The following is a 13,062-nucleotide window of genomic DNA, read 5'->3' as shown; positions in this document are numbered from 1 at the left end:
TCGTATCAACTTCCCCACAGTTGAAATCCACCTTGTCCTCAAGGTGGGCACCATGAAGCAACGATGAGTGTCGAGGAATCCACCTGGGTCAAACATACACCGAATAGTTGAGCGTCTCCCTGCATCAATGCGTCCATGAATGCTCAAGCATAGAGTGTCATTTTGCGGAGGAATCAACCGGGCATCGGCGTCGAGCAATGTTGATTGATGATTCATACTTGCGACAACCCTAACATGAGATGAATCACTCAATAATTTCAGCGATGCGTTGTCCACAATGGAACTACCCAAACCAATCTGGACTTAGGGAATCTTGAATCGAGAAGCATTCAATTGTCGCGCGCACTGAATCTCGATGCAACCGTGAACCAGTTTCTCTTTGCATGCGGAATCCGGACTGGCCTTCTCTATCTTCTCAACATTTTCGACTCCACCAAAAACAACAAAAGAAACAGGAATCTTCTTGGCAGAATCAGCAAAGCCTTCCTCAACTCGATCACAATCAGGAATCAAAGCTGACGGTGGGGGCGGCTGATAGGTTTTTGGAGGAGGAAGTTGCTGGTGGTAGTCTTTTGACGGCGTCGACAGATTGTGGAAGTAGTGCTCAAAGGGTGGTGGTGTTTTACTCGACTGCTGCGGCGGAGCCAATGAGTCGTAGGGGACTAAACCCGACGGCCCCGGCGAAGCCTTGCTACTTCCTGATGGAGGAAGGTGCTGAACGAGGTCCCCAAACCCAAAAATTTGGGAGCCGTAGGGCTGCGCAGGTTCAGGCAGCTCGGGAGGAAGCATGTTGTCGATGCGTCGGTTGGCTGCAACAAGGCGAGACTCCATCCTGTAGCACGCTTCCAACAATTGTTGAAGTTGTGCGAGAGTCGGATGTGCCGTGGTGGTGGCTGGACAAGATGGCTGTGGCGCGGGTTGATTCCATCCTGAGTTATGGTTGGGGGCAGCGGATGATCGTATGCCGAGACCTCGTGGAAGGGGCGTTGTCCCGTTGTCTCCCAGTAGGTAGGTGGATCCCAGCTAGTGGGTTGTCTGAGCGCGGTGTGGTGTGGCTGCTGAGGCGGTTGATAAGGCTGAGAGTATCCCTGCTGCGTGCACAACCTTGGCGGGTCTCAACAAGAGGGCGGTGGTGGCGAGTACAAATCTTGCTCGTAGGAAGATGGTTGCTGATACGCAGTTTCGTGGCGCAGCCATGGCGGGTCCCAGGAAGTGGGGTTGACGGGCTTGGTAGGGATGGTGTTGTGGGTGGAGTCTCCCATCCTGTGGATATGGATATGATGGTTGTTGATCTAACGCTCTGATCGGATGGAGCAGGGGTTGAGGTACGGGCTGCCATGTGTGGTAATCCGCCTGCCGGAGTTGATATCCGGTGTAGCCGTACGACATGTAGATAGCGATTCGGAGGAAGAGCTCTCAATGAAAGCACCAATTGTTAAGGATGAAGTTCCTTAACTCTTAGATTTTGCGTTGAACGTCGCGGGAGCTTTTGCCCGTCGATCAATCCGGCATCAAAATTATGATTTTGTGCGTTTTGCACGCTTGAAAGGAAAGAGAGTAAGAGAAAATAAAATAGAAGGATAATTGATATTTCTTGAATGATCAAAATGACTAACAATGTCCACTATTTATAATAGTGGATACTAACTTAATGAGCAAGACAAAAGATATGAAAAAGATATGCAAATCCATAATTAACTAACTAAATAATAATAATAATAATAATAATAATAATAATAATAATCGTATCACCCAACCTCAACTGTGTGTATCCTTGACTTAACTCCCTTCTGTCTAACCCAGCCATGGAAGAATTTGGAGTTCTTTCTCCACCAGTAGCCCATTTAATGGCCGTCTTTTGCCTCCAAAATTCCTCCTCCATCTTGGCCGTGACGATGAGCTCTGCAGACACTCTGCTGAATTCAGCTCTATGTGCTGGTGTCGGGTCACTATCGTAAAGGGTCTGTGCTTCAAGAACTGATTGTTCTGCATCCTTTAGGTTCTGGAGGATGTTGCCAAACACCTCTTTGTTCCATACCTTTAATGACTTCTTGATCCTGATAAGTTTAAGCTGGAGGTTCATCATGCCATTATAACATGTTTCTGCCTCCCAGACTCTGGCAATCTCGTCCCTAAAAGTCTCATGTCTCACCCACATATTCTGAAATCTGAAGGCTGGTCTCGCGGTTTGGACAGAAAACGACACCTCACCAAAAGTGGTGCATGATCAGAGCTGAATCTTGTCAAATGCGTCACTCTGGTCGTGGCAAAAACTGATGTCCAATGTTCTCCAATCAGGATGCGGTCCAACCTCTCCCAAAGCCATCCTCTGTGCCATGTGAAGATCGGTCCGTCAAAACCTGGGTCAATCAGCTGGCACTCGGCAATAGCGTCGGCAAACTCCATCATGTCTCTATGTCTGTCTGTATCACTCCCCTGTCTCTCTTCATTAGTCAGGAACATGTTGAAATCTCCTCCCACTAGCCATGGCCTTCCATCCACAGCCAGCGAGATGTCTCCCAACTTTTCCCAAAGTGTCTGTCTCGTTTCTCTCGTATGTCGCCCATAGACTATGGTGGTGTAGATCGGGAAAGGGAAGACTGCGGCAGAGACCTTAACGTGTAAGGCCTGCCTCGAGTCATCAACCACTTCCACTGTCCAATCCTCATGGGCAAGAATCCAAATGTGACCACTCTCATTGGATCCCGCAAATCGAAGGCCCTGGAAGTTCCTCCCTAAAGCTGGCGGTGTCCTCTGTGGTTCAATCACTGCTGCAAACAAAATCTTGTGTTCTCGAATCAGATATCTGAGATGTTTCTTAGTGCGGACATTTGCTACACCCTGCGCGTTCCACACTAGGAACTGGCTCGTCATTGGGAAACAAATCAGGTTGTTCGCGAGGTGGAAACCCTCGCTTTCTTCATCGGTGCTTTAATGACAAGGCGACGATCCCCATCACAGGCGATCTCCATCGGCGAGCTCCCATTTCTGGCAGCCCCATTCCGTACCCCCTTTGCCCTTCTAGCCTCGTAAATAATCTGAGCATCCGCGGTCCCGTCATGTACAACCAAGGCCTTAGTCGTCTCTATCTCGAGATATGTGACAATATGCTTATGAACATATTTCTAGTTTACAATCTCATAAAAACATGTTTAGATGTAAATCTTTCAATCAAACTAAATAGATTTTGTTTTATGTTTTATAAAAATTAAAAATCTTCCACTGCGAAAACCAACAGCTCGAAGATCCAAAGATCCACTAACATCTATAGCAATGAATACAGATGGTGCTGCAACGTAATGAGTGAGTCTGACATTCTAAAGTCGGCAATGACCATCTACCAACATAACGTCGAGAGGTCCTTCAAGTATGTCAAGACTTGGTGAAGGGTGTGGGGGATCAACAAGTGGGCAGGTAGGAATCAATCGAGCACAACCTCGAGCTCAAAACACACAAAGCGCACAATGGGTGACAATTACTCATCAAGTGGCGCTGGCTATCCTTCCCGAAGAGGAGGTCGGGAGCCGGTTCGAGAAGGGATAAGGATTCGATTATGGGGGAGTTCCGGAGCTGGTTAGCGACGTCATCCTACTGGGACGAAGGTGGCAAATGCTAGAGGCAGGGGACGAGACGGACCAAGCCAAGAGCCCCCCCCCCCCCAATCTCCCACAATCCTAATATATTACTGCGATATTTGTTGCACACCTTAGTTGCTGACACTACCCGTATAATATTGGCACCAAAAGTGGCACATGACCAGGTTGTTGAGCTTCTCCAACGTCAATTGATTTTTATTATGTAGACTTATTTTTTAGGACTTTTATTATGTTTGTGTGATTTTTAATTTTTAGGAATTTTAATTATACTCCCTCCATCCCAAAATATATATACATCTAGGATGGCACAAGTTTCAAATGCATAATTGATAAAGTGATCACTTATTTATTCTAAACGTTCAATCGGACAATCTAGATTGTTATTACACTATCTAGATTGTTGATTACCTCAAAGGTTTATTAAAGTAACATATATGATGTAACTCCAAAATGATCATACATCTCTGTATTTAGGGCATCTCTAACCATTTACATCAAGCTCAAACTTATTTTTGAGTATATTTAATATCAAAAGGTAATTTTACTCACAAAATATATTAAACTCATATTTTACACAATTTTTGAATATATGTCTCCCAAAATTTTTGTAGTAGCTACAATATACACCCATATTTGGTGTTGTTTAGTACAAAAATGCAAAAATGGGTATGGATTTGTAGTATAATTTTTAATTAGAGAAGTTTTCTATAGTAAAAATGAGATTTGGTGTATGGTTAAAGATGTCCCTTGCTAATTACTGTCAAACATATAGATCATATAACACTCAGGTCTTTATATCACAACACTCATATCTCAATTCTATTACATATCACTTGATAATCAAGTACTTGTAACAAAATCAGGCGTCTTATCACACGGTAAAGAATAAAATAATAAGTACTAAAAGAAAATGACTCAATTTAATGGGAATATAAAAAAAATGACTTAATTTAATTGGGACTCTCCATGAGAGAGTATTATTTTGGAAGATGGTTAAAGCTTAATCATAGTGAAATTCGTTCTCCAAAGAAGTTTCAGACTCTGAACAATATTTTAGATGATTGTTACGATGATTCAATAATTAAATTGTTGAATTCATATAAATGAAAGAATACAGTTAAATGACAAAATTGACCATTTACATTTGTGACAAGAAATTTTATGGAACCAGGAAACTTTAAGGTACCAATATAATCAACTGATTAAGATTAATTATAGCTGAAGCAGTGAATTTACAGCAGCAGCAGCGATTGTATTCAAATGAGCGTCGCCGCCGCCTTCAAATCTCTCAAATCTTCCGCCCTCTTCTCATGGAAACCCGTACTCTCTCTCTCTCTCTCTCTCTCTCTCTCTCTCTCTCTCTCTCACACACACACACACACACAGTTTATTATACAGTGAAGTTGCAGGAGCTCGCTAACTACAATCCCATTCGCAGACGGGCAAGTTGCAGAAAACTGTGGCGAATTGCATCGAGAGAACCGGTCAGGGACTCCACTCGGGAGACATAGCCACTGTTAGAATTCTTCCGGAGGCCGCCCGCGCCGGCCGCTACTTCATCTTCGGGTCAAACGTTATTCGCGCATCGATTGACCACGTTGTGAGAGACACGCCTCTATGCACCGCGCTTTCAAAAGATGGCTACAGCGTTCGAACCGTCGAGCACTTGCTCTCCGCTCTCGAGGCATGTGGCGTCGATAATTGCCGCATTGAGATTGGCGGATCCAACAATTGCGATCGCTCTGTTGAGGTAATTTCCTGGTAATTGGTAAATTTCATAGTTCAATCAAACTGAAATTTTTATGGTCTTTACCTTTTTTATTTTGAACCATTTAGCACTTCACCAAAGTAAATAAAAAGTGTTTTAACCCCTAAAGTCATAATTTTGCACCTGCGACACACGGAAAGATTTGAAACCTGACAAAGGATGACATCAATGGACAATTTCATGGTTTCGTTAGTACCATACTGGGATTTGGTAGATATTTTTACTTGAGTTGATTTCCAGGTTTCAGTTATTCATAAAAAAATTTATTTCAATTGAATTAGTTAGGCTTCAGGAGGTAGAAATTTTTAATAGATCATGCATTTAAAATGTGGACTCGTAATGACTTAGTTGAGATCAAGGCTTGCAAAGCTCATGATCATATATTCAAGGGCCATACTCCTTCAGTTTTTAGTCTTATAGTTAATCCTAGAAATATGGTTAACCAAGGCAGTGAGAGAGACTGACAGACTTATCACCACACATCACCAAGTTTAGTTGAAAGACTCTTGGTTGATCTTTCATTCTATTACATGCTTTGGGTTATCAACCCCTTACGGATTGAGCACTGAATAGCCTTAGATGCCTTATGGGCTGGTGCTATTAATTAATCTTTAAAAGGCATGAGTTTGTTGTGTTTATGGATAAAATGTGCAAAGGGGGATTTTTTTTGTAGAGGGAAGCTTGTTGTGGTGTAGGTTTGACAAGTGGGATTAGGATATTTGTGATATTCAATTTGTTGGTTGAGTTTTAAAGGAACTTTTTTCAATTATTTTCTTCAGTGAAAATACTTTTAACAGATTAGATTGTTCATTGTTGTTTAATGAGTTTAATAAATTGGAACTTATCATCATCAAAATGAGAAAAAAACTGGGTATTCTTGATAATTATCAGAACTATTTTTTTGTTCTTTCTAAACATCTGTTCAAAAGTTTATCTCTGCCATATCATCGTAATTAGATGTTTAGGTTAGTCAAAACATGCTCTAAACAAGTAGCCATGCTGCATTCAGAGGGATCCATGTGACAAACATGAAGAAGTGCGCCGCAACAACGTTGGTGCAACACTTATTTGCATGCATTTTCTCATTTAATGGTTGATTAGCGTAGCACCAGCATAATGATGATTCTAATGAGGGGAAAAGAATATATGATTGATGAATGCTATTATCTCGTATTATATGATGTAGGAGTATTGATGTTCCAGGTTCCTATCTTTGACGGGTCAGCAAGAGAATGGGTGGATGCAATCAATCAATCCGGATTAAAGGTGGCTGTAGATATTGATGGTCAAAGTTGTCAAAGATTGGCACCGTATCTCAACGAACCTGTTCATGTGCTGCATAATGATTCTTTTATAACAGCAATCCCTAATCCGAAAGTCTGTATCACATATGGGATAGTCTACCCACAGGTATTTTTAATGCACTAACAAACATAGATTTTATTAAAATAAGTAATCACAAACATGTTCTCTATCTAATTCTCTTGGTTGTGCACCATGATTACTGAATTCATAGATTGCTAAATATCAATTCTAGACCACATTACTGTGGTCTGATAAATACCCTTTATTTTAAAATCTGCGCTCTTGTTTTTAGGTATTGGGAACTTACACATGAAAATGTTAAGAGTGTGGTGGTGACATTAAAACCCCATTCCTTGCTTGTTTATACTCTCACATAAATTATTGTTGCAGGCACCTGCAATTGGTTGCCAATGGTTCTCTTCCTCAATGTTGGATGAATCTACCTACTCCAGTTCTATTGGTCCATCTAGAACATTTTGTATTTATGAAGAGGTAATTGCTCATTTTTTTTGCTAGGCTATTCCCATGTTTATTAGACCTAGCTACTGACGACCAACATAATTTTCATGGTTAAACTAGACTACACCATTTCACTTTCTCAGCTTCATGTATCCTCTTAAAAATATGTGTGCCAGAAGTTTACTCATCTTATAGGACCAGTCACCAGCATAGTATCTTTGAGTGGCTTTGTCTCTGTAGATGACTTTTTTAATTATTTGAATGTGGTTTTGAGCCAAGAATTTACTAAATCTAAATAAAATATCCTCTGCAGGTGGAACATATGCGCAACTTAGGACTTATCAAAGGGGGTTCGGCAGAAACAGCTATTGTCTGTAGGTGAGAGATATTGTATGTTATTCTGTAAGCGAGCAACTCAATACTGTACAAAATAATGTTCATATTTATCTAAAGCTGGGATACCATGTGTAGTTTTGGGAGGTTGGATCTCACTCACTCTCTGATTAGTTTACTTTTGCAGCATGAATAAGGGATGGATGAATCCACCTCTGCGCTACGACAATGAGCCTTGCAGGCATAAGGTGTTGGATCTTATTGGCGATTTTTCCCTTTTGGCTCAAGAGGGTAATCAAGGTCTTCTGGTGGCTCACATTGTTGCTTATAAGGTGTGTCGCCTGTCTCATCAATAGCTTCTTTCTGGAATCTAGAAAAACACTTGGATTAATTATACCTTGCTTGCAAAAATACTAGAAAATACATTATGTTCGATGTTTGCTCAATTTCTTTAGATTAACAAACAGCATATTACTAGCCCCGATTCTTGACTGTAAGGGACACCAACAATGCGAATAAGTTGATTAGACTTATTACCTAACCTAACAAATGTGAAGTTGATAGGGTGGACACTCACTGCATGCTGAATTTGTTCGACGCCTAGTTGGGAATGATGCAGCTTCTGAGGAGCTCACAGCTTAGGTCAGTTTGAGGCATATAATCATTTATGTAGCGGCTTTTAGATCAAGAATATAATTTTGTTTTGTGTTTTTCTGTAGAAATCACAAGAACAACGGAACTTCATGCATACAAGAAGCTAAGGTAGACATCATTGTCCCATAATAATTGCAGTGCATGTAAAGCTGATTGTTGACATGTAGTATAAATTTTATTTAACTCATTTATTGGTTTCACTTGTATTATTTTTTAATTCTGGTAACACTTTTATAACATAGCATCACTCTTGGAAACATTGAATGCCTTACCTGATACTCCATAAATCTACCTCATAAATGTAACAACGTTATATTACTGAAAACATAAATTGTAAAACAATTTGTGATTTTAAAATTTAAAATTTTTCGCAAATAGCTATATGGGGTGGTTCACACGTGGTTTAAAAATTTCATTTGATAAATAATTTTTAAAGAATCGAACACATTAGAAAAGAATCAATAATACTAGCACATTGAAGTGGTAGCAGTGTAAATATTTCCAATTTCCAAACAACCAAATTGGAAAGCAGTGCAAGAAAGAAAAGAAGAAAAGATTCTTACAATTTTGTAGTGCAAGAAAGCAGTGAGCAGAGCACTAGAACTGGTATGTATACACGTTTACATGTCAAATCTGTTTACACATCAGCTAAGAAAAACACTGGTATCACATGTATTTACATGGCGGACACTTTTTCCTTTCATATGAGACCAAGGGCTCCGGTACAGATTATTTACAGAAAGCTACTTCACAAATACAGAGGACTGCACATTCACAGCATCGACTCAACTACCAGAATTGGGCCTATGGCTTTCATGTATTGCCCACTTCGTGTTAAACTTGATCATTCCCTTTGAGGATGTTGTACTTGCATAGCGGGCAGGTGGCATTCATCTTAAGCCATTTCACAATGCATGTCGAATGGAAATGATGTCTGCAAGGGAGGGCCTGTAGCTCATTTCCATCCTCGTACTGACACAGGCATATGCAGCATTCCTGGAAGACGAAACGCAAACATATCTGGAAATCACAATGTTAAGAGGCAACTTCTACAAAGATTTTTTCTTTTCTATATGTAGAGGACTCGACTCCTGACTGAATTTCTCGCTGGCATATACGTGAAAAATTGGAGATGAAAAGATAGCTTTCACTGTGCCAATTTGTTGAAGTAATAGGTTCTATACATTGGCTCCAAGAAATATTTTTTGAACACTGATGTTCATGAGCAAGATGCAGATATCTTAATAACGAATAGAAAGGTATAAACAACTTTTATGATGCAGAACACAAATCTGGATAACAAAATGCACAGGAACTTACTGCATCTTCGGGCAAAAGAATTAGCTCGTTAACCATGTGCCCACTACTTGTCTCAACTGGAACCATTCTGCCGGCTGCATTGCTTACCATATCCTCATCTTTGCTGGCTTGGTATTTGTATTTGGGTAGGATGCTCAGATCTGCCTCTGATGCACCTTCCTGTGTACAAGACAGTTATTTAGCAATATACTATAAAATTTCTTCATGCCTGATTTGTCATACCTGACCAGCAATAGCATAAAGAATGGCAATGATGCACGGTAAGCAGCAGCAGAGAGCAATCCCAATAAGACATGCTAATACGACACAAAATATGGCAAAGATTACGTCAAAGGCCAAGAATACCACCGCCAACCTGCAGTACTTACAAGACCGGAGAGCTTATTAGACCTCTTTTGGTAATGAAAATATACAAGAAAATACAAAAAAATGTGCAAGATTAATAGTTTTTCAAGCAAGGTAATGGTTTTGTCATTTCAAACTTCAAAGAGACAAAGAATCTTGCAGATGGCATAAAGCAGGAATGGCTGAGTACTAAGAGCATAATTAGAAAAAGAACAAGCAAAAATTTGCTGACTTACCAATATAGTCGTGGAGCATTTTCTAGAAGAATTTCACCACCAGAGACAACCCAGTAAAAGCCAACTATCCACCATAGAAATGATGCCATTGTGTTGATAGACTCACATCGTTTGACACTACTGTTGTGCCATGAAAATAAACCAGCATTGTGAATAAAAGGATACACTAACTAAAGCCTTGTTGGCATTTGATATTAATTGGAATTTGGAAATAACGGTTTCAATCTCAGAATATTAATAAAATAAACGAAGAAACAAACACAAATTTTCTTCATGGAAACAAGAAGCTTTCAGATAGATAGACTCGAAAGAAACTGTAAAATCAATTTGATTATACCGAGTCAATAGCCAACATATATAATCCACCATCTTAGCCAATCTAACACATTAATCATAATGACGTTACTAAAAACCTTTCGACCCAGGACTATCAATCCGACCCCCCATTCTAGTTTTTCTTCTCTTTCTATCAATGAATATATCTCTTTACAATCTAATCATTAAAACTCCAGATTTTCTCATTTCTTGGGGATTATCCAAAAACTGCTCAGCAACAGTCGGACAAGTGGGGAATGTTGGGGCGAACCAGAAAAGTTTGGGTAGAGCCGGATTTAAATTCTCTGGCACATTATAAAGAAACTAAATCCAACATAATTAAAGCTTAAATAAGGTTCAGAGCCCCCAGTTGACGCAGCCAAGAATAATTAGCTGAATACAAATTACTTACTGTATTTTATTTATGAGCCCTCAAAATCTATGATCACATAATCATGAGCTTCAGTATGCATGACCGTAAAACCTAAAGACTAAAGTTTAAGCCTTTAAGGACATAATGGCACAGATCCAGATAACTATAAAAATAACCTTATGAATCTTTAGTGGTAAGGAGGATACATATTAAAATCAAACTATTTTAGAATTCATAAATGAACTTCCATCCTGATAGACTACTATACTAAGAGGGCATATAGGTTAACAAGCACTAGACTTTTTCCCCATAGTGTTTTAACTTTGAAACTCCAACTACAATAATTAGAAAAGAACAAGCTGAAGCATTGAATACAAGAGTCAGAGGCTCTTCGTTTGATGCCACATTAACTCTCCAGCTGAAAATTGAAGTAGCTGTTAAGCCATTCTCATGAACTTACACATATCCAAAAACCCTAAAGGCCTAAATTATAATTTAAAATTCATCCAAATAAGTCTGAAGCCATTAAAGTAACAAAATCAAACGAATTTGTAGTAACCTGGAAGTGTCAGTGATGCCTAAGAAGCCACTTCTGGCTTCATCTTCATCCTCATTGCCACTCTGATACTCATCCTCACTGCCCTGCTGCTCCCTCTCCACACTCCTCTGGCGCTGCGAATTGCGCCTATTGTACTCCACCCAAACGAGGACCACATGCACCAAGCACTGCAGCGCGTACCCGCACACCCAAACCCTAATCGGCACATCGGGGCTTTCATTCGCCGTGCAAATCAGCAGAACCACCGACACCACCACGAATGCGAGGTTCCACATGATGTCGAGGGCGACCACGGGCTTGGAGTAGCCCCAATCGGCGCGGCGCTCCTCCAGCTCGCGGGCGGCGGTCTCCCTGACCAGCACGGAGGCGCCGCGGCGCTGCGTGGTGGCCGACGCACGGGAGAGGATGAGGGAGAGCACGGAGGGACGGGCCGCCGGCTGCCGGGGGCGGAGGAGCGGCGCGTTGGGGGAGGACATGGTTTTTGTAAAGATGAAAATAGAAAGAGGAAAAAAGATTTATTTGATTGAGGTGTAGAAAAGAGTTTAGGGGAGTATGTGAATTGTGATTGAAGAAGGCATTGATGAAGAAGGAAGTGTCCGACTGAAATCGGATGACTGTTATCCAACTTCACCTCTGTCTTTTCCATTTTAGTAACATATTTTTTGTGAAACCAAGTTTTGTACATATTCGAGTTATTTAAATTATAGTAGTAATTTATTGGCATGTAATCATATGATTATTATTTAGTGTGATAATATCTAATTATGTCAAATGTGGTCAGTTGTGAATTGTATAGTCTTGATAATAGAGGAAAATGAAAGTAGTCCACCTTTTTCTCATTGTTTTGTAGCATTGATCGTGTTTCCATTCGACCCGGGATTTGGGTCTTCGACCCGTCCTTTTTTACTGTTTTAATTAGAATTTCATTGCTAAACAATCCACAAAAATTTGTGGGTTTATTTTCCAATTTGGGGCAGTGTGAGAGGACTATAATTCATCTTCCTCATCTACCCTCACATCTCATTACAGCGCTCCAAAGTTTGCAACCAAGAATTTCATTTTGTGGAGGTAATTCTTATACAATTGAAACTCATGCTTATGATATCTTTGACATCGATTCTACAATTTTATCGGTCAGATCGAATCTACATTTTTTTCTTTGGAGAGTTCGAAATAGCTGTTTCGAACGAATCTTGTGTCTCGCTTGTTTCGCCGTTTTCCTTTTGTGTATTTGAATGATTTACTGCTGAAATTATGCTCCTACATTTTAGGGAGATTTTTGTAAGTGCGTTTGACGATCTTGGATCGATTGGAGCTAAATTGCAAAATAAACTCTGGCTATTTACTGGTGAAATTATGCTCATACATTTTAGGCAAATTTTTGTAAGTGATTTTAACAATCTTGGATCGATTGGATCTGAATTGCAAAATAAACTCTGGCTATTTTTGTAGATTTGTAAAGTTCTTGGATAATGGCACCTCCAGTTTCGACGACGGCCCTTGTAATTCAACTGATAGAGGAGGTTATGCATAACCATCAACTTGATGTTATTACAATGATTCTCCTCTATCTACAACGCAACCGTCAGGGGCTGAACCAAAGATCTGTACGAGCTATTTACAGTCGTTTGCGTAGGATACCAGACCAAGTCAAGCATATTAATCACTTGGTCAATGTATCCGATGTGGCATGTTTAGAAAACTTGCGCATGGATCGGAACGCTTTCGGAAGGTTATGTCGCATATTCAGACAAAATGGTGATCTAAAAGACGGCAGGTTTGTGAGGGTTGAGGAGCAG

At 40.3% G+C, this 13,062-nt stretch overlaps 3 protein-coding genes across 5 annotated transcripts; 1 reads left to right on the top strand and 2 right to left on the bottom strand.

Moving 5' to 3' along the window:
* Window positions 1-303: 303 nt before the first annotated feature.
* LOC121757501 lies at window positions 304-2,874 on the bottom strand. Its single transcript, XM_042153034.1, has 3 exons — window positions 2,153-2,874; window positions 1,800-2,057; window positions 304-832 (listed from the first exon to the last, which is right to left on the bottom strand). The coding sequence occupies exons 1-3, from the start codon at window positions 2,872-2,874 to the stop codon at window positions 304-306; spliced, it is 1,509 nt and encodes a 502-aa protein (XP_042008968.1).
* Window positions 2,875-4,772: 1,898 nt separating this feature from the next.
* Window positions 4,773-8,386, top strand: LOC121757021 (probable UDP-3-O-acyl-N-acetylglucosamine deacetylase 1, mitochondrial). 2 transcript variants are annotated; one of them, XR_006041153.1, is made up of 8 exons: window positions 4,773-4,916; window positions 5,035-5,346; window positions 6,568-6,774; window positions 7,060-7,161; window positions 7,442-7,506; window positions 7,649-7,793; window positions 8,019-8,103; window positions 8,181-8,386. XR_006041153.1 is itself a non-coding variant. In XM_042152481.1 (8 exons), exons 1-7 carry the CDS (start codon window positions 4,857-4,859, stop codon window positions 8,101-8,103), a joined length of 969 nt encoding a protein of 322 aa, XP_042008415.1. In that variant the 5' UTR covers window positions 4,773-4,856; the 3' UTR covers window positions 8,181-8,386. The 2 variants fall into 2 exon arrangements, 1 of the variants encoding a protein (XP_042008415.1); XM_042152481.1 differs by having other exon boundaries at window positions 8,026-8,103.
* A 294-nt stretch (window positions 8,387-8,680) lies between these two features.
* Window positions 8,681-11,931, bottom strand: LOC121757396 (E3 ubiquitin protein ligase RIE1-like). Of its 2 annotated transcripts, none has more exons than XM_042152950.1 (5): window positions 11,264-11,931; window positions 10,017-10,136; window positions 9,658-9,790; window positions 9,436-9,594; window positions 8,681-9,135 (listed from the first exon to the last, which is right to left on the bottom strand). In XM_042152950.1, exons 1-5 carry the CDS (start codon window positions 11,737-11,739, stop codon window positions 8,950-8,952), a joined length of 1,074 nt encoding a protein of 357 aa, XP_042008884.1. In that variant the 5' UTR covers window positions 11,740-11,931; the 3' UTR covers window positions 8,681-8,949. The 2 variants fall into 2 exon arrangements, with proteins under 2 accessions (XP_042008884.1, XP_042008885.1); XM_042152951.1 differs by having other exon boundaries at window positions 8,681-9,111; window positions 11,264-11,929.
* Between the last annotated feature and the right edge of the window lie 1,131 nt (window positions 11,932-13,062).

This window comes from Salvia splendens, chromosome 12 (assembly GCF_004379255.2).
Source record: "Salvia splendens isolate huo1 chromosome 12, SspV2, whole genome shotgun sequence".
Classification (NCBI taxonomy): Eukaryota; Viridiplantae; Streptophyta; class Magnoliopsida; order Lamiales; family Lamiaceae; genus Salvia; species Salvia splendens.
Note: the sequence above shows the minus strand (reverse complement) of the source record. Positions and strands in the feature narration are given on the sequence as shown.

Coding starts and splice junctions, on each gene's coding strand:
- LOC121757501 (XM_042153034.1), bottom strand. CDS start 2,874: ATGACGAGCCAGTTCCTAGTGTGGAACGCGCAGGGTGTAGCAAATGTC. Junction 2,058..2,152: donor TCAGATTTCAGAATATGTGG/GTGAGACATGAG, acceptor TAAACTTATCAG/GATCAAGAAGTCATTAAAGG. Junction 833..1,799: donor CCAAATTCTTCCATGGCTGG/GTTAGACAGAAG, acceptor AGCGTGCTACAG/GATGGAGTCTCGCCTTGTTG.
- LOC121757021 (XM_042152481.1), top strand. CDS start 4,857: ATGAGCGTCGCCGCCGCCTTCAAATCTCTCAAATCTTCCGCCCTCTTC. Junction 4,917..5,034: donor CCCTCTTCTCATGGAAACCC/GTACTCTCTCTC, acceptor TCCCATTCGCAG/ACGGGCAAGTTGCAGAAAAC. Junction 7,162..7,441: donor CATTTTGTATTTATGAAGAG/GTAATTGCTCAT, acceptor TATCCTCTGCAG/GTGGAACATATGCGCAACTT.
- LOC121757396 (XM_042152950.1), bottom strand. CDS start 11,739: ATGTCCTCCCCCAACGCGCCGCTCCTCCGCCCCCGGCAGCCGGCGGCC. Junction 9,791..10,016: donor AATGCTCCACGACTATATTG/GTAAGTCAGCAA, acceptor TAAGTACTGCAG/GTTGGCGGTGGTATTCTTGG. Junction 9,595..9,657: donor TTTATGCTATTGCTGGTCAG/GTATGACAAATC, acceptor TCTTGTACACAG/GAAGGTGCATCAGAGGCAGA.